The sequence below is a fragment of the Lemur catta genome, chromosome 3 (assembly GCF_020740605.2).
Source record: "Lemur catta isolate mLemCat1 chromosome 3, mLemCat1.pri, whole genome shotgun sequence".
Lineage (NCBI taxonomy): Eukaryota > Metazoa > Chordata > Mammalia > Primates > Lemuridae > Lemur > Lemur catta.
In genome coordinates, this window is record NC_059130.1 from 38,586,232 (window position 1) to 38,612,779 (window position 26,548).

Sequence of the window (26,548 nt, forward strand, 5' to 3'; positions counted from 1 at the left end):
GGATGAGATTCATGAATACTCCAACACTGACTGAAACTAGCACGAGCGTGTGAGGGGGGCATGTTGGTGGAGGGGAATAGTAACAGTGGGAATCTAGAAAGAGAAACTAATCCCGAATGAGGAATGTTCTCTAAGTGTGTACTGTACATATTGATCAGGGTATCAACTTAGATTTTCAAAAAGCTTTTGACAGGTTCTAGCTTTAAAATCTATTTTTTTTTTTAAATGGTAAGTTACCACCATATTTGCAGACATGAAGCCTCGGTTATGAAAGCAGTATAATTAACAGTCTTTATAAATGATTTAGATGATACTGAACTTCATATACTAAAAAAATCAAGTTAATGGAGACAGACTGTAAGAAGATCATAAGAATCTGTGTTAGAGGGTGGAAGAGAGGGAGATGGTTTTCCTGTGACCAACTTGAGGTAATGCCCTCACAGGTAAAGACTCCAGCTATATTTATAAAATAAAAGGATCTCTTCCATACCATTAATGATTCAGAAAAATAACCTAGAGTTCATTAAAATCATTCTCTGAAAACATCAACCCAGTATTAAGTCCCGGCTGAAAAAGGAGAACAAAATGTCTTTACGAAGGACACGTGAAATCTAACCATTCTCTACACTTATGTAGAACTGTATTGATTTTTTTTAAGCAGGAATAAAATGAGTTATTATAGTATTTTTGTCACCAACTTTAATAATAATGTTAATATTAACAATAACTATAACTCATATTTCTAAGCTTTTCCATATGCACTGTCACTTTAATAGCACTGTGATGTTGATGCTTTTATTTTCCTCATTTTTGAAAGATAGAGAAACTGAGGCATAAAGATTTCAGAGGCAGAACATACATACAGAGGCGTTGCCTCAGACTGATATTAGAATTCTTCCTATTTCTGCAGTGTTACATGACTCCACTCTCGGGAATGCATTTAATGAACTGAGAGTGCACAGAGAGTTGGCTGCAAGAGTCAGAGGAAGTGGGTGTGGCTCTGTGAAGGGAGAATGAAATGCTTGACACATACTGGATGCAGTAACCAAATTAGGACGAAAGAAATATGAATGAGTCTCCTGATAGAAGACAAAGACTAGGAGAGAAACGTGATTCACGTATATCACTTCACAATATATGTGACCTTGCTCACCACACTCAACTGCTAGCATCCCACGCTCTGGAAACCCAAGGAAGGGGGGGCAAATGGATATTATTCATATGAAACTTGTTTCCCAAGGTGTCGTACAATCAGAAAATACACGTGTAGTAAATAAAAGAAAAAAGATACTGAACTGTTTACAAATGAAAGAGACAGAGTTAGTTGCTAAGTAGCTGAGACTGCCCTCGGAGTTCAGGCCGATGGCAGGGAGGATAAAGTCCCCTGGCACAGAATCGCCTGCCAGCTCTGTGTCTTTTTGGCTACAGGAGGAGGAGTAGCTGGAGAAGCTATCAATGCTGTGTAGCCGTCCCTAAGTTCCTGTCTTTATGTCCTGACTTAAGTCTAATAATTCATTCATCTCAGTTATTACCACTTCTATTCACAATCCAGTTTATTTATGAAACTTACAGCCGTATTCCTTTTGAGTGTGCTCTTATACATCAGAAGCAGAAAACCAGCACTTTTTTTCATTTCACCGAACTCAACTAACATTGTTTTAGTTGGAGCCTCTAATTAATAGGCCAGAGCTATTGTGAAGTGTATGTGAGAATATAAATACACAGATTCAGACACACACAGCAATGCCATGACCAGCACAAGGGAGGGATAGAAGAACCAAGGTGTGAGGAGTGGCACCACCGATGAATGCAAAATGGCACACAGACGTCACTACTCTCTAAAACACATCCTTCATGTGGCATGCATGGCTCCCATTTCCCACTGCCAGCACCTTAAAGTGTGTTTTGGGGGGAGGGGCTTATCGAGGTGGGAGGGCTTCCGAATTAAGATAGAAAATGCAGAAAGGATGATAATGAGGAAAAGGTCCTGTCCATGTGGGTTATTCCCAGCTGATCCGCAGCACACCTTAGCAATCAGGTGACCTGCATTTCTTTTAAATCACTCAGCAGTGACTAGATGGCTAGATCAACATGGGGACCTGTCTGTCAGGTCATTTAGAAATCATCTCAACCCCTTCTGTAATGAGCAGTTACACAAGTTAACCTACAGAAATGGCCCAAGGTAGTGTGGAGAGTCTTCGCACCAGTATCTGGAAGCAGGGACTAAGCAGATCTGATCCTTCAGGGGAGCCTGTCACGATGAAATCTCATCAGATTGTCATATGATCTGTATGCGAATGAGAATTGGTTAATAACTCCATTTCATTCCTGAGTCTATAAGGCCAAACTCTTCAAAATCCTGACAGTGTTCACTATTGATGTATATCTTCTGTGTATCTAATTCATTAAGCTGAAATGCGAGCACAGTGGCTCAAGATTTCCCTGTGTAAGTAAACACTGCTTTGGTAGACAGCACAGTCTGATAGAGAGAGAACTGTGCTAGGAGTCAGAGGCTGGGATCGGACCCTGCTATCTCCATCTCCTTAGCTCTAACCCTTGAAATCGTCAGCTACCCTCCTTGGCCTTCTGATTGTACTTCTCTAAGACCTACCACACAGGATTGATGAATGAAAAGGGGGCCTTACAAGAAAGGCTTTTGACAGCTGTACACAGGAGAGACAATGCACTTTTCACATGCTTGAGTCTGTGGAATTTGCTCTCCACTCCACTTTCTTAGGCTGGGTAACACGACAGATGCCTAAGATCATTACCACATCGCATCTTCACTTTGAAGGAACTTGAGGCCCAGCCCCCATGACAGCAACTGCAGATCACAGGGAGATAAAAAATAAATAAATAAAATAAAATCAGAGAATTTTAGAGTGAGAAGAGACTATAGAGGTGACTTAGGCCCCCTTTTCTGTGGAGAAAATGGTTTAGAGGGAAGAGCCTGAGAAATGATCGGCCCTCCAGCCTCGGGTTTCTGAACTATGTGTATGTCCAAAAAGGCAATGTTCATGGTCAGCAAAGTATTAGCAAGTTCCACATCTGTGGGAATTGGATGGAAAACCTTGTTTCCCAGGGTGAAATGAGAATGGAAGGTTCTACTTGAGTGCAGTGGGCTGGTATTTATAATAGCAGGTGCTTATACAGATTAGTCTGCAGAGAAGGACTCCTTTCAGCACTGAAGAAAGCTTAGCTGCTATTTTAATATTGCCTCCATTTACCCCTTCCCTCTTCCTTGACCACAGCCCTCCCAGGTTTCTTTGGAAGAACTGCTCATTGTAATTCATGAATGTCTTGCTAAGTGCCTGCCAACAAGCTCCCTAGGGCTGGCCTTGAATGCCAGCCTTGGATGGGCATGGATAGCATGGCATTACTCTGTGAAAGCCCCTGTGGCGGGGTCTTAAAGCAAAGATAGTGTAAGTGGAGCTTTATCAAATATCTAAAAAATGTTCAATTTGCTAACAAGCACTTACAGAAATGTACAAATATGACTTGGCACAGGTTCCTCAACTGGAACTGAGCTGATTCCTGGACTTAGAGTTCTTGGACTGAGGAAGACTTTTAAGCAGCTGGAGCTATTTATTTGCTTAAGTCTGCCTAAGATTATTGTTCAATTTTAGGATTTATGTGAGTGATATTAATAATGACAACAACAAAAACAGAGTTAATAATGATGGTGGTGATGTTGATGTTTATTGTTGTTCATTAAATGCCAGATACTGCTAAGCACTTTGCTTGCATTATCCTGAGACTGAGATTTGGAAAGTAAGGGAATGGATGTTGAGACAGTGAAAGGGACAGTGGCCTTAAAACCAGGAGACCTAGGTCCCTCTCCCCATTCTAGTATGTACTAACTGGGTGAACTTCATTAAGTAGGTTGACTATTCTGGAACTCAAGTTACTTATCTGTAAAATAGGGATATAAATGCTAACATTATGTGGTCATGTGGGTTAAGTTAGCTCACGAGTATTGAAAGAGCTTATTGGCAGGGCCAGTACATAATGGGTATATCATTACTTGTTGAGTTAATTCATAGATGATAAGAACAAGTGGATGAGGACTAATTAGAAATGGAGATGAATCAAGATCGTTTAAGACAAACAACATGCTATTTATTCCCCCTTTGCAAGTCATTTATAGGTGATATTTTGTCATTATCAGTTCCTTTTTCCATTCATTTTATAAAGCAAGAGCCATAGAGGGGAAATTACTGAAATAGTTCAGGATCAGAGAATTATAATAAATACTAAACTCCTTGTTAATGGAAGACCAAGAGCATAAGAGAGAGGATTTAGAATGAACAAGCTCTCCAAGGGTCTAGTAGGCAGTTTCCTTGTGATCATCCTGCACCCGTGTTCCGGCTTTCCAAGACCCAGATGTCCATGCTGCTTCCAATTCCTCACTACAGGGAAGTAGACCCCAAAGATTGTGAATCTCAAATCAGAATTCCAATCCTAAAACCTCAGCTTTCAAAATGACTTATTCTCATTATGATGTATGAAATGATCTGTAAATACATATTTTAACATTATGGAGTTTAAATATTATTACTCATCTTTCTTGATGTCAGATTTTGTTAAATGCATACTGTTATCTCAATTTACAAAGGTCAGTTGAGTGGCAGTGGAGAATAGAAATAGATATATGTAAAAAATCCTTTTACCAGTACATCTGTGGCTCAGATAACCGTGCCTTTTTCAAAGAACTTTGGGCTTTTTTTTTCCCTTTCAAATGCGACTTTAATGAGTATCATGTGGATAAACTCTTTGCAGAGGTTTGAAAAGATCCAGAGAAACACGGTAGTATGAACAAGCAAATCATTTTGGATGAAATCACAAGCCATTTGAATGCCTCCTCATCTCTCTGCTTGTGTCAGAACCTTTGGCTGCATTCTTCCCCCACAGGAATGTTTTCATCTCCATGGCTAGGTAAATAGAATGTTCGTGTGGTTGCTCCATTGCTATTCATGCCAGCACAGAGCAGCGCGGCCTGACCTACTTCCAAGCAGCATCCATAGAAAGCTTCACTGCTTTCCATCAAGTCTGATTTGAAAGCCACCCTCTGCTTCCTGCAGCTTCCACCCCCAACTGCCCCCAGAGACAGCACATTATGGACTCTCCAGGATGCTTATTTTCTTTCTCTCATCACTCCTGCTTCCCGTGTTGGTTCATTTTAGTTTATCTTAGCCTCTTCTGGAAAAGGAGAAGTGGGTGGGTGGGCAACTTCAAAGGAAGTTAACATTTCAGATTTTTAGAGTATAGCTCTATAAAGGGATATGGGTGGGGCCACCGAGAGAGATCAGGCTACCCTCATCCTCATAAACATGATTGATCAAAGGTTAATAACTTATTGTAAACCATTTAAAAGCATTTATATGTGGATTTTTTTTTTCTTATTGGGCACCTTCGACCAGAGTTTTAATAGGTCATTCTCTTGAGTTTCAATACAGACAATCCTTAACCTATAAACTAATAGGCTGGACTGAGCTGGAAACATTCCAAACACCAAGAGAAAAGTCTGATTTAAAAAAACGTCCACAGAGACTTGTACCCAGTTGGCATGCAGAAATATACTCAGTGTGCACCTGATTTGGGGTCTAAGTAGAGCCAAGTGTCATGTCTGGTTTTGTGTCATTGAATGACATGGTTAGAGTTGGTGAGTTCCCAGAGACTTTCTAGTCCCATGATTCGAAAATAAGAAAAATGAGCTCCTTCTCTAGGCTTCCTGACCAATGCTCTCTCTAATCTACCATTCCGTTTCTCATCACGATCACTTATGTTTGGAGTCTCTGTTGTTTTTGCCATTGAGGGCAAATGTCACCAAGCAGAGGATATAGAAATTCAATTATCCTTCACCTGGTCACAGGTGGAAATTTCTATTCCAAATCCCAGCAAGTCAACAAGGTTCTAGTTACTTGAAAAATGAACCTCCTGTGCTTCTATTGGGTGAGAGAGTTCTGAAATTTTAAGCTATTTTTCTCTAAACCTTTGCTCCACATAGTTCTACAGCCATTGCTGAAGCCTGTTTGGAGGCAGAGGAGTGGGAATGAAATGAGAGGAAGTAGCTCCGTGACAGACAGAGTTGAATACAGGAACCACACTGAGAGCTCCACTCCCAGTTGGTCTCTGAACATCTTCACAAAAGAATTTCCTGGCTATGCTAGCTCCCATTTTGTTGTTCACTTCGCCAGGTCTAGATAGGCACAAACTTCATGCAGACAATCAGTGTTCCTGACATCTGTGCTGGTTGACTTCAGGCCCAGCAGGGCACCCTGTTTTATGTGGCTTTCACTCTGGAATATAAGATTGTGTCAGTTCAGAACTCCATGCCAGACGGTCCCTCTGGTGAGAGGTGTGGCGGCCCAGCCAACTCAGCCCAAGGGCCATTGTTTTTCTGGCTAGTCTCATTTCCTCACTTCTCTTGACTTTGTCCATTCTCTCTGCATCCTTCTCCTTTGTTTAGCTTTCGTCTGTCCCTTGTCTTCCTTCACAGATGGCCAAGATGTAAATGTGCTGTTGTCATTATGTTTATGAAACAAGTTGTGGCCTTTAGAGGATGCTGTTCTAGAGATATTAAAGACTTGGGTCACATTTGATACGAAGGTCAAGATTTGCAGGATAATTAGTGATCCCCTACTGCTATTAACCCCTGACTTAAGCAGGCTATTTTCTTACAAAGGTGTTGAAAGTTAATACCACTGTTAATAGTTTCAGCCAGAAGACCATTATGAAACCATGTGGGAAACTATATCTACCATCAATATCTTTCAAACCCCGACATTAGAGGGGAAAAAGAAAAGTAAAAAAAAAAAAAAAAAGAAAGAAAAGAAAGAAAGAACAGAAGAAAAGAGGGATAGTTCTATCATAGGCCTATCCTTGGTAACCTTAATGATAGTCACTATCTGATAGACAAGACCCATTTGATACTGTTAGTTTTAGATGGTAGGCTTACCACTACTAAAGTTCTGAGCTGAATCTTTCTCACATAAAGAAACTCATAATGGCCACTGAGATAGCACAGGGTGAAGGTGTAGCTAGATGCTATTTTTAAAGATGTGCTTTTCCCTTATATTTCTTTCAGAAAGAATACAGGGCTATTTATAATACCACAACTGATAAAATTGAAAAACAACCAAGCACAGGTAATAACCCATAGACATCCTCCACCTCCTAAAGCCAGGGGCCCTCCATAGCAGTGGATTTTATTTGTGAGACTGATCCCACTCTTTTCCAACCATGATATGGGTAACCCCCTCAGAAACTATTTTAGATTTGGTTTGGATGAAAGATTTTAAGACTAACAGCCAGTTTGAAAATCCTGATCTCAACAAGGTCTTTCATTAGTCAGCAACGGCCATCAGAGGTGTCAGCCACAACCTTGGAGGAATGCAGGGTCAGTTCATCAGGTGCCCGCTACATGAGGCTAAAAATGGACTGGTTAATGCTTCCTCCTGCCTCAACCTCGGCAACCGCAGCAACCTCATTACTACCCAGCTGGATTCAGTTTGAAACTCAGCCTCGCTAGGGGAGAAAAGGGCCCCAGAATGCCAGTACTGCTCTAAGCCACTCTGAGCAATTCGGTGAATTAAAGGACCTTGAGAATTTCCCCAGTTCAAATCCATATTTGAATTTAAATTGCCAAATTCTTTGAAAGAGGGTATCATGATCTGGTCCTCAATGAGATTGTATTTTGGGGAAATTCTGATCCTGACATGACATATTTTCTTGGCAGCTCTGTTTGCTCAGGGTATCTCAGCATGGCAGGATGCCCACAGAAGGAAGAGCGTTCTTGGATGGTGTGGGGAAGTTGTAATGCCTGGAAGAAGAATTTTTGCAGCAAAGTTTCAGGTGTCCTAAACTAACCCCACAAAAGGACATGCTAAAAACTCACAGCCCACAAGCTAACATTAGAACAATGACTAAGGCTAATTTAGAAGTGATTTTATCTCGTTCTCCTTCCCTTTGCCTTTCCCTATCCCAGATTATGCTGTACCATGACTTTCCCTGCCCAAGGTGTCATCATTCTAGTTCTCTATCGCATACAGAAGCTCTAAGATTTCTTTCTTAGAAGCCATGTATCTGTACCAGCCTGGGGCCAGTATGAAGATGGGCCTGGCTCTGATCAAATTCTCTCAAGCCTGTCCACCCTATGTGCAGAGGGAAAAGAGGGATGGAGTACAGGTTAGACTTGAGAGAGGGTTGGACATTATTTGAGACATTGAACTGATCGGCATAGGTGGTCTTGTGAGGCATAACCTTTTGGACTTAGAATCATGGAATGTCAAAGTTACAACAGAATCTTGAAGTTATTTTACACAGATCCTCCTTATACAGATGAGAAAACTCAAACCATGCCTAGGCCTCCTGAGCCCTAGTTCACTATTTTACTCACTGCAGAGTATAGGATCAGAGTCATAGTGAGACCCTGATTGAGTCTGGTTTGAATGCCGTTCTCTTTCGTGGTCTTCCTGACCATTCTAAGTTGTGGCTTAGTTCACTCCTCTGCTTAACTAACTGTGGGTGACTTTCCATTAGCTCTGAACTCCTGAAACTGGTATTCACAATGTTCATAGTTGACACCAATCTGCATTTTTAGCTTCTGTCCTCAGCTATTTTTCTCCTCGTCGCCCTCTGCTGCTTAACAAGACCTCCTGTGGTTCAGAAAACATGCATTATTACCCTTCTGTTCCTTTGTGCACACTGCTCTCTTCATCTGGAATTGCCTCTCCAACATTTTTTCCCATTTTATTCTTTCCCATCTGCTTTTGCCCAGCCAAGTTCCACCATCTCACTCAGCACTGCCATTACGTAGAGTATGTGTTCATAGCCACATATCAAGTTTCCTACCAGACTGAAAGCTCCTTGAGAGGAGGGACCATATAGCACAATTTGCTGAATGTGGCAAATATAGTGTGCTCCAAAAGTACCTACTGTCTATAAGAATAAATAACACCATGGTTTCCTTGTGTTCCAGGCAGTTTCATGATTTTGGAAGGTGCTGAGGGAGGTGAGGTTTGTGGAGGGGAAGAATGGATGTGCTAAAAGTCGGGACAGCTTTACCTTTCCAGAGGTCTCAGCCCCATGGTGTGATGCTGGCATTGGTGCTCCTGCCACCTGTGGTGTCTTGAGATGACTGTATAGGATCCTGTGGGCACTTATTTTATTCAGTACATTGGGGCCAAGGTTCTTCTGAGCCTCACTGACAACCCTCAGCTGGCCTTGGACTGCAGTAACTATTTTATCACCTCCCAAATTTGCTTCCTGTGAGTCGCAGGGCAGGCTTGTGTTGGTAAAGCAACTTCTGAGAATTTCCTCTTCTTGAGCTATTCTACTGACATCCAGGCCAGCATGATTACGTTGATGTTCCAAGCTGTGATCGTGGTCCCATTGGTGAAGAAATTCACCAGACATTAACTGTGCCCTGTATGGTTTTTTATTGCTTGACCCAGGCCAGATATAGCATAAGTAAATAAGTTCCTGGTTTAACATTTTAGCACTTCTGTGGCAGGTCTTGCCAAGAGAGGGAAAAAAGCCAAGGAAGGAGCTATCAGTCGGTAATTATCTTGAGACTAAAGGATGACATGAACCCTTGGCAGGCTTGGTGCCTGCCTTCTTTCACCCTTTGCTGTCCATGGTGAGTCTAATCAAGGTAGAATCATGATCTCACACCCACAGAGATGGGCAGGAGTAACCCAAGGGGAGGTTCAGAGGGCTGGCCTGGAAGCCAAGCCCAGAGACTTTGTGCTCTCAGCCCACCTCCGCATGGGGCTTTGTCAAACCCCCACTGTACCCTGCTCCTTCCTTGGTGACACCATGCCTAGGACGCTGTAGCAGAATACCTTCCCCCTCATGAAAAGTCTTGGATTGCTAATGGATATGGTACTTTTTTTTGAGCTGGCAAAATGTTCTAGAATTAGCAGTGATAGTGGTTGCACAACTTTATTTGATTATATACTTTGAAAGGGTGAATTTTATGGTATGTGAATTATATCCCAGTTTTAAAAGAAATCATGGCATAATAAAATCTTGCACAAAAAATCAAAATTTTGCAACACAAAAGGTCCTGAAAGACCACATGGGTTTTCCACTCAAGTGCTTCCTCTCTCCATGTGTGTTCTGAGGTCATGTGGTCCGGTGCATGTTGGGGCTGGAGGGGCTCTAATAGCTCATCCGTCTCAGTCTCTGTTCTGTGTCAGACTGGGAGGACCTTGGTCTCGGTATTTCCTTGCCTTTGCCTACACAGTCAGAACAGAGGTAAGGAGCTTGACCTACTCGATAAGGATCTCCCAGGAAGTAGAAATCTTGTTAAATGCAATAGAGGTATGAGATGCAGGATCTTCTGATGTCCTAGGAAACAGAAATCTTGTTAAATGCTTTAGAGGTATGAGATGCAAGATCTTCTGAGTAGTTACAGGAAGGACGGAGTAACACCCAGATGTGTTGGGAGTAAATCCCGGGCTGGGGTGGAGCGGGTGTGGGCAGGAGGCTGGACCTGTGCTGCTCCAGGTGATATAATGATGCCATTAGGTGCTCTATTAGGAGCTATGACTGCTAATGATTTTTGTATCTGTGGTGAGGAGACGTTTGGCTTCTCCTACAGTGACTTGGGGAAGGAGGGTGGGCTCCCAAGGCTCTGGTGTGAAAGCGTGAGGAGCGGCTGGCAGAGTCAGTGCCCACGTGGGGAGTGGGGCTTGCTTGCTGGGCCTCCTTTGGAGAGCTGCCAGCTCCTGCTGCTCCACAAACATCCTCAGAGAAATGCCCAGAGCACTCACCTCACCTGGAAATCTGGAAGTGTCCTTAGCGGAAAGGCAGCTCCTTCTCATGGAGAAGCCTGTGTCACTGCCCCACTGAACAGATGGGGCTGTGCCTACAGAAAACAGGGTGTCTTCCATGCACATACCCTGTGCCCACTGCAGCTTCCTGGGTGCTTGTGCCAGCCATGTGCCAGATCACGGACAGCCTAGCCACCCAGTGGGCTGACTGGGTGCCCTGGGTGATGAGGGAGAGGTTCCAAGGATGAAGGAGACCTATGATCACTATGTCTTTGCTGCCCCCTCACCCTCGCTCCTGGTCTGTGGGATGAGAGGGCAAGGTAGGGACTCATATCAGTGTCTTTTGGGACAGGCTGAGGACCTGTGGCTCATACAAAGCCCTCTCACAGACTCACCTTGCGAGGACCAGTGACCGGCTTCCCCTTTCTCCTCCTCCTTATTCTCCTGTCAGTACCTGAACATCCCTCACCTGCTTTCTTCCTCTTGTAAGGAAGCCACGTACCCTTCAGGCATAGCACCAGTACCACCTTCCTCTGAGAAGGCTGCTTTCCTCCCCTGTTCCACCCTTCACCCAGGCGAGATCACTCGTTCCTTCCTCTGTGCTCCCACAAGACTTTGCTATGCACCTGGTGCCAGGCTGGCCACGCTCACTCACAGTGGGCTGCTGTGGACAAGTGCTGAGGGCCTCATTTAGGTTGGTGTCTGCATTATGTACCCGATGTGTGTCTCCTGAATAAATGAATGATTGAATCAATCAATAACATCATTTGTGCCCTCCCACAAATACTGGAAGATATTTATAAACTCCATAAATATTTAAAATTGCTTTCCTGTTTATGATTGGTGGTACTTGATGAGAATACATTCTAAAAGTGTCTTATTAAATCTTTTTTATGTCTGTGGAATTTTGTTTTTGGTCAAAGGTGATAAATTTGGGGAGAAGAAACCATGCTATTAAAAAAATGAGATTTTATAAGGCAATGGTTTGTTAAAGTGTGTTCAGCTGAATACTAGTTCCCTAGTGCGGGACTAGTTGTTAAGGAATAAATGGCCTAGGGCCAAATGAAGTTTGGGAGAGGCTGTGGTTAATCGGGTTACTCTGCTGTGGGATGTCTCAAAGCTTTGATATGATATTGCTTAGGAATATGAGAGAGGGGCACATACAGAGTGTACTTCTCCAACACTAGCTTAGCACCTACTACAGTGCAAAAGGCAAAGTAGGTTTTGGCATTTTGCTATTAATTCATTGACGATATTCCCATCTTGAATTAGGTCCCTGAGAAGCAGGTGAGCATGTCTGTGATAAGGGCCCACTTCTTCCCTGCCCTCTGCATGTTCACCACCTCTGCTCTGCAAAACAGAAGAGAAAAATGAAAGGGAATTAACACATTACTTTACCTGTCACAGCAAGTTATCCAACATCTCCAGTGGACTATGCAGCAAATGATTATGGTTTTAGAAATAACCTGTCAGCCCCAGTGGCTTCACAGTAACCTCCCAGGACTATTCCATAAATGCCAGTTCTCTGCACAGTAATTACCAACTCTATCCTTGGTAAATTTACTAGTGTGTCTAGGAGTAATTGCTGGAGAACTCACACTTTCAAATATACAAGAGGCAAACAACCTTGTATTTACCTCAGGGGCTTATCAGGTATTCAAATTGAGCTGTGTAAAAGATGTGATTGATCATAGAAATAAGGGAAAGAACTTGAATTTTCACCTTGGAGTTTTTCTCAATGGGTGAGAGCCTGGATCAGTAGGTTTATGGTGGGAAGTCTATGGGGGTTACTTCTCTTCTTCTCAGAGTCTCTTCCTTCCTTGAGGTTTGGAGCAGCAGTAAAGTCTGACTTTATATGTGGTTGGAACCCTTTGTTACCTTCAGACAAAACTGGCTAATTGATACCAGTGGCTAGGAAGGTGTAAAACTTGGTCCAGTCCAAATTCTTACCTATGCTTGTGGTGTTTATCCTCTAGAGATCTCAGGGAACACAGAGGACATCCCTCTGGTGCGCTGGAGGCAGCAGTGGCTGGAGAATGGCACTTTGCTTTTTCACATCCATCACCAAGATGGTGCCCCAAGCCTCCCTGGACAAGACCCAACTGAAGAGCCCCAGAATGAGTCCGCAGAAGAGGAGCTGAGGATCCTCCATATCTCTGTCATGGTAAGAGCAGCACAGCCTTAGCCTCTTGGCCATAGCTTATGTTACTTGACAGTGAGTCTTGGTGCCATCAACGTAGCTTTACATTATAATACCCAAGTCCATAATGATCACTGAGCATGTTAATAATCAAATCTCCTGTTTGTGGGAAATGCATCCACTTGTGGTATAAGTAAAAGTTGCAGCTGTTTCCATAGTACCATTCCCCAACTGTTCTCTCTAGAAAAATGCTCAGATATGGAGTAGCTTTTACTAATCAGAGGTAATATTTGTATATCTGAATATCATAAAGTATTAAATAGTTGTGCCATAAATATTTGTTGAATAACTGAATCTCCAAGCTGCTTGCTGCTACCAAGCCTTCTTTCCTCTTCTCCCAGCTAGGAGGAGGTCAGCAACCTGGGTTTCTCTACTCTTACAAAAAAGGCCATGTCCATAGATACCTGCTCCTCTCTCTAGCTCAGCTCAGAAACTTTCCCATCAGCCTCTCTTTTATTTAAAATTTTGAAGCCTAGAAAATGAAAATATTCTTGTAAAATCCCAGGAACTTGTGTTTTAGAATCTCACTAGAAAGTAAGTGCTACAATGGCAGGCAGGGGTTTTGTTTGGTGCTGCTGTATTTATACATGTATCACCAGTTGATACTTAATCAATATTTGTAAAATAAGTCAATGAATTTCCCAGTAGAGGGAGAAAATACCTGTTTCATTTAATATTTTGTGTATCAATATTGTATTGACAAACCAACACATTATCTGCTCCTAGGGTGGCATGATGGTAGGCTTGGACTTGGCTGGTTATCCACAGACATAAGCATTGGAGGGCGTGTGCCATTTCCCTATAGGGAAACTCAACACAGAGCACAGAGCCAGCTCAGGCTTCAGTCTAAACCTTAATTCATCTGTTGGTCTGGTACTATCACTATATGCTGTTTGGTTTTGTACCCGAGACTGAGAGAAACCGAGTACATTTTAGGTATATATAAATGTCCATTATCTAAAAATTTGAGATGAAAAGCCTCCCCATAAAATCTCTGATAAAGTCTCAGGATGTAATTCTTTCATTTCTTCTTCAGCCATTGTCCCCATAAATAACTGGCTTGATAGGTTACTTCCATGTACATAATACACTTTGTTTAAACCATATGGTAGAGAAGAGTCTTTGAATAGCAAATCTAAACCTCAATATCCAGATAAAGCCAGAGGCAGGAGAATAAATGAGATTGCTCTGCCTCATATTGACAAATTAATTGAGGTTTATAGCATAGGCATTATAGGACTTGTATATCTTTAATCAAAGACCAATGTTTCCACTCTCATGAAAGGTTGTCTTCTTTGTAGCTTGTAGTTTCCAGAGAGTGGTGAGATTAGGTAAGTCAGCCGAATCAGCCCTGGCATTGACTAGGGTGACAAATGTAGAGGCCAGATTGTCATCACATCTATAATATGGTCTGATTAAGAAAAGGGATATTTTCCTAGCAGCCATTCACATCTTGCCATCAATGTGGGAAGCAATTGTGGTTATGTGTGGTTTTTGTTTGGTTCGGATTTCATTTTTTTTTTTCTTGATCTAAGACCATTTCAAAGAACCATTCTTTGTCACACCAATGGAATGTTTAGGGTGAAGAAGTACCTAGATATCTCCAAAGATGAATATTGGATATGATTGTGTCTGAAAGACAATCCCTAAATACAAGAAGTTAAGACAGGTGATATGTCAGAAGAGGAGTTTAGTGGGGGATCTGGGAGCATAGTATGAGTATCTGCAGAAAGACAAATAGTGTGAAGCTTGTCCTAGTTGCTGCGTCATATCTTCAGTGTAGCAAGGACTCTACCATCTGTCCTCAGAATGAGGTGTTCCAATAAGTTCTCTAGAGAAGTGTGTGTGTGTGTGTGTGTGTGTGTGTGTGTATGTGTGTGTAGGTGGAGGTGAGTGGATTTAAAGACCTACCTAAAAATAATACAAGCCATATATGACAAACCCACAGCCAACATCATACTGAACAGGGAAAAATTGAAAGCATTCCCACTCAGAACTGGAACCAGACAAGGCTGCCCACTGTCCCCATTACTTTTCAACATAGTATTGGAAGTCCTTGCGAGAGCTATCAGACAAGAGAGCAGAATCAAAGGTGTCCAAATAGGGACAGAAGAGATCAAACTCTCACTCTTCGCTGATGACATGATATTGTATCTGGAAAACCCCAAGGACTCAACCAAGAGACCCCTGGAATTAATTAACGAATTCAGTAATGTCTCAGGTTACAAGTCAATACACACAAATCAGAGGCATTCATATATGCCAATATCATTCAATCGGAGAACCAAATTAAGGACTCAATACCTTTCAAAATAGCAACAAAGAAAATAAAATATCTAGGAATATATTTAACTAAAGAGGTAAAGGACCTCTATAAAGAGAACTATGAAACGCTAAGGAAGGAAATTGCAGAACACGTAAATAAGTGGAAATCCATACCATGCTCATGGATTGGAAGAATTAACACTGTTAAGATGTCTATACTACCCAAAGTAATCTATAGATTCAATGCAATTCCTATTAAATTACCAACATCATTTTTCACAGATTTAGAAAAAATAATTATACACTTTGTATGGAATCAGAGAAGACCCCGTATAGCAAAAGCAATCTTAAGCAATAAAAACAAAATGGGAGGTATTGATTTGCCAGACTTCAAACTATACTACAAAGCTGTGGTGCTTAAAACTGCTTGGTATTGGCACAAGGGCAGGGACACAGACCAGTGGAACAGAACAGAAAACCCAAATATAAAACCATCCTCATATAACCATCTAATCTTTGACAAAATAGACAAAAACATACTCTGGGGACAAGAGTCCCTATTCAATAAATGGTGCTGGGAAAACTGGATAGCCACATGTAGAAGACTGAAACAGGACCCACAGATTTCACCTTTCACAAAAATCAAATCACGGTGGATAACAGATTTAAACCTTAAATGGGAAACGATTAGAATTCTAGAAGAAAATGTAGGAAAAACTCTTACAGACATTGGTCTAGGCAAAGAATTTATGAAGAAAACCCCTAAGGCAATCACAGCAACAACAAAAATAAATGAATGGGACCTGATTAAATTAAAAAGCTTCTGCACAGCCAAAGAAACAGTCATGAAAATAAACAGACAGCCTACAGAATGGGAAAAAATTTTCGCATACTACACATCAGATAAAAGACTGATAACAAGAATCTATTTAGAATTCAGGAAAATCAGCAAGAAAAAATCAAACAATCCTATCAAAAAATGGGCAAAGGACATGAATAGAAATTTTTCAAAAGAAGACATAAGAATGGCCAAAAAACATATCAAAAAATGCTCAACATCCCTAATCATCAGGGAAATGCAAATCAAAACCACAATGAGATACCACTTAAATCCAGTGAGAATGGCCTTTATCAAAAAATCCCAAAACAACACATGTTGGCGTGGATGCGGAGAGACAGGAACACTCATACACTGCTGGTGGGAATGCAAACTAGTGCAATCCCTATGGAAAGCAATATGGAGATACCTTAAACAGATTCAACTAGACCTACCATTTGATCCAGCAATCCCATTATTGGGCATGTACCCAGAAGAACAAAAGTCATTCTTTAACAAAGACACCTGTACCCGAATGTTTATAGCAGCACAATTCACAATCGCAAAGATGTGGAAACAACGCAAGTGCCCATCAATCCACGAATGGATTAGTAAACTGTGGTATATGTATACCATGGAGTACTACTCAGCTATAAGAAATAACGATGATATGACATCTCTTTGGTTCTCCTGGAGAGAGCTGCAACCCATTATACTAAGTGAAGTATCCAAAGAATGGAAAAACAAGCATCACATGTACTCACCAGAAAACTGGTTTCCCTGATCATCACCTAAATGTACATCAGGGAAGGATACCAATTGGATATCAGACTGGGATGGGGGGAGGGGGGAGGGGATGGGTGTATGCCTACATGACGAGTGTGTTGCACACCCTCTGGGGAATGGTCATGCTTGAAGGTGCAGACCTGGGGAGGTGGGGGGGGAGGGGATGGAGGTATGACTACATGATGAGTACCAGGCGCACTGTCTGGAGAATGAGAACAGACGCGCTTGGGACTCTGACTCGGGGAGATGGGCGGGACATGGACAATGTATATGACCTAAACTTATGTACCCCCATGATGAGCTGAAATTAAAAAAAAAAAAAAAAGATAGAATTGTGCTGATCAAAAATGCCAAAGGATTTTAGGAAATAGGCTGTACCTTTAAAAAAAAAACAACCCCTGTGAGAAGCCCATCATGACTAATTTTTTTAAGAGATCCCCTGGGCAGGGATTGATGGACAGTGGACACTGATATGGAGAGAGCACAAGAGTCAGCCTTAACCCTATCTCCGAGATCTTTCCTTCATATGCCACTGGCCACCCATGGCAGACCACAGTGACATTCTATTTTTCAAGTAAAATGAAAGAGATTATTCCTTCAGCTTTATTTTAGTTTCTTCTAATTTATTTTCAACAGGGCTGGAGGAAACAGAGGTTAAAAAGGCATAGGCAAAGGGTGAGGGTGGGAAAGTCTTATTTTGTCTCTGGCTTGGCCTCTTGGAAGTGGACAGGCTCACATCTGCGGGAAGGGCTTTGACTTCTGCAGGACAGGGATCTCAAGGTGAACTGAAGATGTAAGTAAGTATTCCCTCCCATCCTTGTCAAAGACGGTTTGGTCAGTGGAGCCGAATGCAGCCCACCTGGCCATCTCACCTCGCCTCCATTCCCATTCTACACACATATCCTACACACTGCCTCTTTATCCTTAGGACTCTATTCTAAAAACAGTTTCAAAGTCTGAAGTTGTGTATCTGCCCTCAGCTTAGAAATCAAGCCTGGGGGTATCCTGTTTGAAGATGTCATTCTTAGAGTCTCTGATGGCTTCTTCTTAAGATACTCAAAGCTTGGCAGACTTTGTTTGATACACATTATACTGTATACTTTGGAGGTAAAGTAGGCAGCTATTTGAGGCATCTGGATGACAGCATTATAAATGTCAGAAGGTAGCAAAATTCTTTGACTTATAACAGTGTTGTGCAGTGAAAGCACTTAAGTGAAATCTTATTACCCAAACTCTGTTAGTTATGAAGTAACAGAAACAAAGCTATTTCTCATTAACTGTATCAATCAGTATTGATGCAGTTTTCAGATTGGATCAAAATAGTATAATTTGAAGAAGAGGAAAGTTAAAGTTATTATCAAAACATGAAATATGTCCAACTTTTCCTCTCTTGTTAAGAAAATGTGTATTTAAAAGCTTAACTGGTAATCCCAAATATTCCCAATATGTGTATAGGGAGTTAAAGGTTCTGTAAACCTTAAAGTTTACATTTCTCTTATTTTTTATTTATCCTTTTCTCATCCATATTGCCTCGGTGCAGAGATCACTGTTCATTTCTATATTTTGCATTGACTATGCTTTGTTTTAAACACAAACTATATGTAACGAGAGAATGAGAAATAAAAGAAAACCTTTTTTGTATCCTTATGACATTGTACAGATGAGACTCTGCAAGTCCTCTCTTATATGGTGCACAGTATAAATCTACCATCAGCAAAATCATGGGCTTGCAGAAAACCAATACCCCAGTGGGGAGCTTGGCAATTTAAAACTTTGAAAAACCTTTTGCTTTTCTTATTTTTCAATCACATCCTAAAATGTTTGAATTATTTTTTCCAAAGAGGTACTATTTCTTCCTTGCATAGAATAATTGGATTTCCCTACTGAAATCTTACATTATTGCTTTGAGGGTCAAACGACGTATTTTAACCTCCTGCATGATTCAAACTTGGCTGAAGAGATTTATTTCAAATTTTGCAAGATAATTGACATTCAGAACTATGAAAGTACACAAGGATACTCTTTTGCAAACCCTTGGACAAGTGAAAGCAGAATCAGTAAATGAAAACTGAGTGTGAGTTTAAACTCAAAGTCAAGAAATTCTTCAATTATAAGGCAAATTGTTTACTCCATAGAAGACTAGGTTTTAATATGACTTCATATCAGGTATTCAGACTTTGTGGAGATGAAACTTCCATGTTATATTTTGTTAATTTACCATATAAAATACATTTTTCTGCTTAAAGTATGCAAAGGAATTTAATGGTGCATAATAGAATTTAAATGTATTATCTATATATTTCATCTTTGTAATTAATTACAGAAATGTTAATAGATTTCCTATATGCATATAGGCTGGTTAAGTACATTTTTCATAGCAAGCAGCCTTTCAAAAATGCTTCAGTTACATATATATGTGTATGTGTGTGTATATATATATAGTTTTTTTGTATTAATAACTCCCACTGGTAGAGAATATCTTTGGTAGTTCAGCCTTCTTTGGCATAATTGGAATAATTCACAATTGTGGGGAAAAAAACCTTTGTGAGGTCTGTCCGCCTGAACATTTTGTGAACAGAACCCATCACTCAAGCCTGGGTGCAGCTCAGGACCACTAGGCCACTGTGTTAAGCTCACTGGCCAGCATCTGCAGGCCCCCATGGCCTTCAACTGCTGGCTGCCATCAGAGGTCTTAGCCTGACCCAGGACCCCTGTTTCTGGGAGCCCCCAGGTGAGCCCAAGGTACAGAGTTCACTCTTGGGAGAAACAATGTAGAGAACAAAGTTTGGAGACAAAAGAGGTTAAAGGTGCTATGACAGAGTCCCAATGTTCAGCAGATAGAATGAGCATTCTAGGAAGGTCCATCCTGGAAAAGTAACATTTGGGGCTGAGTTAGCACAAAGCCCACAGATGGGGGCCTCTAGGATCATGTTTCCAGGGCTGCATAACAACTTTGCGCCAAACCCCCATCCTTGCTCTCACTGTTGTGTTCAAGTTCCATCCAGCTGCTTACACGTCACACGTGACTTGGTTACAGATGTGCTTTGTTTCACTCCTAGAGCATAGCCACTGTCGGGGTAGAGAAGAGCAGTTCCAAGGGTGGCCGTCATTGTGTGTCATCAAGATCCTTAGCAACTTATTAAGTGTCCACAGGCACAGGAGGCAGGGCTAGATGTTTTTTCTGTCAGTACCTTTTGCCTTCAGCAAATCTGTTACAAAAATTCATTAGCAAATTCATTAATCAAGGTCACTTTTGCAGCTTTACGGTCAATTGATATTCTTTGTTTTATTCAACTTAGTATGCCCAATTTATTAGATCGAGTCCTCCTGATCTTTAAGAAACAAATGGAGACATTTAGACATGTCTCATGTTACCAAAAAATATAGAACTAGAGTAGTAAGTTGGAAATACCAAAAGATAGATCTCCATTCACTTCAAGGAAGACTTTTATTGAAATTTAAGCTATCCATCATGGGACTGGACTGACTTACTGATCACACTGACCACCTGTCATCACTGTGTATTTTATCTTCTATTAGAAAAACAGTGGGTAGTTCCTAAAATAATCAGTAAGATCCCTGAAACAAAACCTCTTTGCTCTTTGTCTCCGAAAGACTGATGTGCAAAAATCTGGAAATACCAGGGTCCATTTAGGGACTAAGCCAAGTGAAGTTTGGCTTGCAAACCTTCACCTGCACCACAGGTTGGATCTGCATCTCTCACAAGGCACAAGTACATGTGAGTCCTGTTTTGTTTGCCCATATATTCTGCGGTTGTTTGGTGCCCTCCCGCATTCCAGTAAAGTGAGAGCTAGGGTGTAGTGGAAAGAAAGACTTTATAGTTAGAAGAGTGGGCTTCAAATCCTGGGTTTACTGCTTTAGGTAATTTGCTGGCCTTTTTGGAAGCTTCATTATCTCATCTGCAAAATGAATACACTGGTTAGGTTTTTTTAGTTTTAGGGAATGGAGATCCACTTAGGCCTTTTCTGAAATGGCGTTTTACCATAGAAATTCATATGGAGATAAAGGAGACAGCACTCTCCTGATTTAAAAAAAAATCAAAAAGCAGATTTTCATTAAGGCTGGCACTGAAGGCTGTTGAAGATCCAGGTTACCAGCCTCCGTGGTGTGTGGCGTGGCTCTGCTCACCTGTTTCTGCTGCTCCTCTTGCTTATGAGTCACTTCTTTGTCTTGTCTGCTCTATAAATCTCGCTCCATTTTGATGCCTTTATATGGTGGAAGTTCCACTTACTCATCATGTCACCTCACTCCTGACCCATCCTGACTTCTCTTACTTTGCAGTGTTTTGCAACTTTGTTCCCACTGCTGTCAGACGCCTCACTCTCGCCCCTCATTCCAACTCATCAGAGAAAGAAGCAGGTGGCCCCAGCTTGTTACTGTAGTTCCCATTTGTTCAAAGCTTTTTGTTTCAAGTTGTCCCACAGGTGGATGTGATCCTAACCTCCTCTTGGTGGCTGTAGTGGGGAGATGGGCTTATGTGGCATCTTCCTGCTCTTGGCACAGCTCAGAGCCATTTCCTTTAGCAGAGGCTGAAAAACTATGATTCCACATTTTCTTTGTTCAGTATAACAAGCATATGAAGACCTAAGTCATAGAGATGTTCAAAGAATCAAAGATAGACTTCATCATCATCATCATCATCATCATTGTTATCGAAATCTTATTTTGCACTTACTATGTGCCAGACACTGTTTTAAGTGCTTTCAATAGATATTAACTTATTTTTTATTCTCATCACAATACCATAAAGTAGGATTGGTTATTATCTCATTTTACATATAAGGAAACCAAAGACTGACGGACTAAGTCACTTACCCAAAATTAAACAACTATTGGTTTGCAGAGTCAGGATTTGAATCAAGGCACTAGAAGAATCTAGACTATCTTTTGAGAAACACCCAACACATCCCCTGGCCCATAGTGAGTACCTGATATGTATTTGTCATATGTCCTTTACCAGCTTTTGTTGTTTTGTTGATTTTTGACTGCTGAGACTCTTCTGACACTTTTCCCCATTTTCACTTTGACACTGATAACTCTATGAGCACTAGGACCCACAACCACTGTGGAACACAAATCTTTCTGTAGCTACACCAGGCAGCTAACCCCAGAAGCTCAGATTCTGTTCAGCTTGGCTAATCCCACCTGCTAACCTTGGCTTCAGCTGCACCACCTCACAGCTGGCAGGGGGTTTATTGGCAGGGAAGGGAAGAGAGGAGTTGGGGAATTCCAACTCTAAAACTGTGAAAGTCATGTAACAAACTTAGGCTTCTTCATATACATACTTTCACGTTTTTCAGGGAATTTTTAGAAACTATAAGTGTTTTTAAAATGTTATTGACTTATTGATTTAAAAGAATCATTGACTCATTCAGATAGTGATTATTTCATTTACCAATATTTTTTAGAATTCAGTGTTTTTTTTAAGATATTAAGTACATAGAAAATGAATAAGATAGGATTCTGCTTTCAGGGAGCATTTAATCATATTATTAATATTTAATATTTGAGGATGGCCCTTAGCATAACTAAGAGCCAAGTGGAGTGTCTACCTTCTTTTCCATTCCTTTCCATTCTTTACATCTTCTTTGCAATTATAATCTTCTCTTTTCTGAAGTTCATAGAGGAGGCCTTAAGCTGTCCTCTTCTCTCCAGACAGCAAAGAAAATAGCTGAGAGGCCAAATTTTCAAAAGGATACTGATGTCTTTTAACAAGTTAATGTAATATTCTGTACAGCAATCTAGCTCACTTGATATAGAAGCCAACAATTTACTTTCAAGAACTTAGTTCCAAAAATCCCTGAAGATTCTTTTTAAAGCAGGAGCTATAATCTCCATTGGGTTTCAATCAATATTAAAAACTAGTAATATTCATAGTAATAAAGCTATTGCTCGCTAAGCCCTCACTGTGTCTCCAGCACTGTATGGGATCATTTTCATGCATAACATCAATCAATTCCCATAGCAACTTTATAAAATAGGTATTAATTCCCCCAGTTTTCAGACATGAGCACTGAGACTTAGACAAAGTAAATCAGAGGCCAAAGTTACATAGGCCATGAGAGGTAGGCCAGGATTCAAGGCAAGTGTATCTGACTCCAGACTCCACGCTGCTACAAGATTCTCCTACTTGGTGCCATCAGGGTTGGCTGGTTTCTCCAGGTTTCTAGGCTGTGGAATAATTTTACTTATTTTAGCTAACATAGCAGAAACCTCTCACTTGAAGATTAAGAAGACGCATAGAGAAGTGGACAAAATGCTATCATGGTGGGGTCTATGAGCTACTTCAAAAGGTAAAGGAAGGCCGGGCACGGTGGCTCACACCTGTAATCCTAGCACTCTGGGAGACCGAGGCGAGTGGATTGCTCAAGGTCAGGAGTTCGAGACCAGCTTGAGCAAGAGTGAGACCCTGTCTCTACTAAAAAAAAAAAAAAAAAAAAAGAAAGAAATTATCTGGCCAACTAAAACATATGTAGCAAAAAAAATTAGCTGGGCATGGTGGCACATGCCTGTAGTCCCAGCTACCTGGGAGGCTGAGGCAGTAGGATCGCTGAAGCCCAAGAGTTTGAGGTTGCTGTGAGCTAGGCTGAAGCCACGGCACTCACTCTAGCCTGGGCAACAAAGCAAGACATTGTCTCAAAAAAAAAAAAAAAAGGTAAAGGAAAAAATGGGCAACAAGATCAAGCATTGCAAAGAAGACTGAGTTTGGCTCTGAGCATACACTGGTCATTGAGAAGTCAACAAAAACAGTAAGGGCTACATTATTGAATTTTATTTTATTTTATCTCAAAAAACTAATATTATTGGGGTACAAATGTTTTTGGTTACATGTATCAATTTTCTTATGCTTGAGTCAGGGCTGTGAGTGTACTTGTCACCCAGCTAGTGTTCATTGTACCCATTAGGTAGGTTTTTGCCAATCCCCTCCCCGCCCTCCCCCCTGCTGAATTCCCACTGAGTCTTACTTCCCTCTATGCACATGTGTGCTTATCAGTTAGTTCCAATTTAATAGCGAGTACATGTGGTGTTTGTTTCTCCATTCTTTAGATACTTCACTTAGGATAATGGTCTCCAGTTCCATCTAAATTGTTGCAAAAGGCCTTAATTCATCCTTCTTCATGGCTGTGTAGTATTCTATAGTATACATGTACAATATTTTGTTAATCCACTCATGAATTGATGGGCACTTTGGTTGATTCCACATCTTTGCAATCGTGAATTGTGCAGCAGTAAACTTTCGCACGCAGGTGTCTTTTTGATTAAATGACTTCTTTTCCTTTGGGTAAATATCCAGTAGTGGGATTGCTGGATTAAATGGTAGTTTTACTTTTAGTTCTTTGAGGAATCTCCATACTGTTTTCCATAGAGGTTGTACTAATTTGCAGTCCCACCAATAGTGTATAAGTATTCCCTTCTCTCTACATCCATGCCAGCAACTATTGTTTTTGGAGTTTATAATAAAAGCCATTCTAACTGGGATAAAGTGATATCTCATTGTGGTTTTAATTTGCATTCCCTGATGATTAGTGATGTTGAGCATTTTTTCATATGTTTATTGGCCATTTGTCTATCTTCTTTTGAAAAGCTTCTGTTCATATCTTTTGCCTACTTTTTAATGGGGTTGTTTATTTTTTTCTTGATGATTTGCTTGAATTCATTGTAGATTCTGGTTATTAGCTCTTTACCAGATGTATAGCTTGTGAATATTTTCTCATATTCTGTAGGCTGTGTATTTGCTCTGTTGATAATATCCTTAGCTGTGCAGAAGCTTTTTAATTTAATCAAATCCCATTTACTTATTTTTGTTGTCATGATTGCCATTGGGGTGTTCTTCATAAATTCTTTGCCTTGGTCAATATCTAGAAGTATTTTTCCAACATTTTCTTCTAAAATCCTTATGGTTTTATGCCTTACATGTAAGTCCTTTATCCATCTTGAATTAATTTTTGTGAGTAGTGAGAGACAGGGATCCTGTTTCATTCTTCTGCATGTGGCTATCCAATTTTCACAGCACCATTTATTGAATAGGGCTTCTTTTCACCAGTGTATATTATTGTCTGCTTTGTCAAAGATCTGTTGGCTGTATGTGGATGGTGTTATATCTATGTTCTCTGTTCTATTCCATTGTTCTATGTCTCCATTTTTGTGCCAATACCATGCTGTTTTGGTTACTATAGACTTGAGTATAGTTTGAAGTCTGGTAATGTGATGCCTTGAGATTTGCTATTTTTGATTAAGATTGTTTTTGCTACTTGGGCTCTTTTCTGGTTCCAAATAAAATGTAGTATTTTTTATAGGTCTGTGAAATATGATGTTGGTATTTTGATGGGGATTGCATTTAATCTGTAAATCACTTTGAGTAGTATGGACATTTTAACAATGTTGATTTTACCAATCTATGAATATGATATGTTTTTCCATTTGTTTGTGCCATCTGTGATTTCTTTTCCTCAGTGTTTCATAGCTCTCTTTGCAGAAATCTTTCCCCTCCTTGGTTAAGTATATTCCTAGGTATTTTATTTTCTTTGTAGCTATTGTGAATGGTATTAAGTCTTTAATTTGACCTTAGCTTGACTGTTATTGGTGTGTAGAAATGCTACTGATTTGTGTACATTGATTTTGTAACCTGAGACTTTGCTGAATTTATTTATCAATTCCAGGAGTCTATTGGTGGAATCTTGGTGATTTTCTAGATATAAGATCATATAGTCAGCAGAAACCAATAGTTTGACCTCCTCTTTCCTGATTTGGATACCCTTTATTTCTTTCTCTTGCCTGATTGCTCTGGCTAGGAATTCCAGCACTATGTTGAATAGAAGTGACAGCAGGCACCCTTGTCTTGTTCCAGTTCTTAGTGGGAATGCTTTCAAGATTTCCCCATTCAGTATGATGCTGGCTGTGGGTTTGCCATATATTGCTTTTGTAATCTTGAGATATATTCCCTCTATGCCTAAATTGTTGAGGGTTTTTATCATGAAAATGTGCTTGATTTTGTCAAATGCTTTTTATGCATCTATTGAGATGATCGTATGGTCTTTGTTTTGCATCTGTTTTTGTGGTGAATCATATTTATTGATTTACATGTTTTAAACCATTCTTGCATCCCTGGGATGAAGTCCACTTGGTCATGGTGGATTATTTTTTTGATGTGTTGTTGAATTCAGTTTGCTAGTATTTTATTGAGGATTTTTGCATATATATTCATAAGGGATATCGGTCTGTAGTTTTCCTTTTCTGTTGTGCCCTTTCCTGGCTTTGGCATCAAGGTAATACTGGCTTCATAGAATGAGTTGGGGAGGATTCCTTCCTTTTCAATGTTATTAATATTTAATAATTTCTACAGTGTGGGTAGCATCTCTTCTTTGTAGGTCTGGTAAAATTCAGCTGTGAATCCATCTAGTCTGGGGCTTCTAAAGACACGTCTCAAGGAACTGGAAAAGGAAGAGCAAACCAAACCCAAAGCCAGCAAAAGAAAAGAAATAACTAAGGTCAGAGTAGAACTAAATGAAATGGAAAATAAACAAAAAACAATGCAAAGGATCAATAAAACAAAAAGTTGGTTTTTTAAAAAGATAAACAAAATTGATAGACCTCTTGCTAGATTAACCAGGAAAAAAAGAGAAAGGACCCAAATAAACTCAATCAGAAATGAAAAAGGAGATATTACAACTGACACCACAG

General features: G+C 40.5%; 1 protein-coding gene across 2 annotated transcripts in view; it reads left to right on the forward strand.

Moving 5' to 3' along the window:
- The window catches only part of ASTN1 (astrotactin 1), a 309,276-nt gene that overhangs the window by 93,315 nt on the left and 189,413 nt on the right, over nt 1-26,548 (forward strand). For both annotated transcript variants that reach the window (XM_045547290.1, XM_045547288.1), the window contains exon 2: nt 12,755-12,942. In XM_045547290.1, coding sequence (XP_045403246.1) covers nt 12,755-12,942 — 188 coding nt within the window. The remainder of the gene's footprint in view (nt 1-12,754; nt 12,943-26,548) is intronic.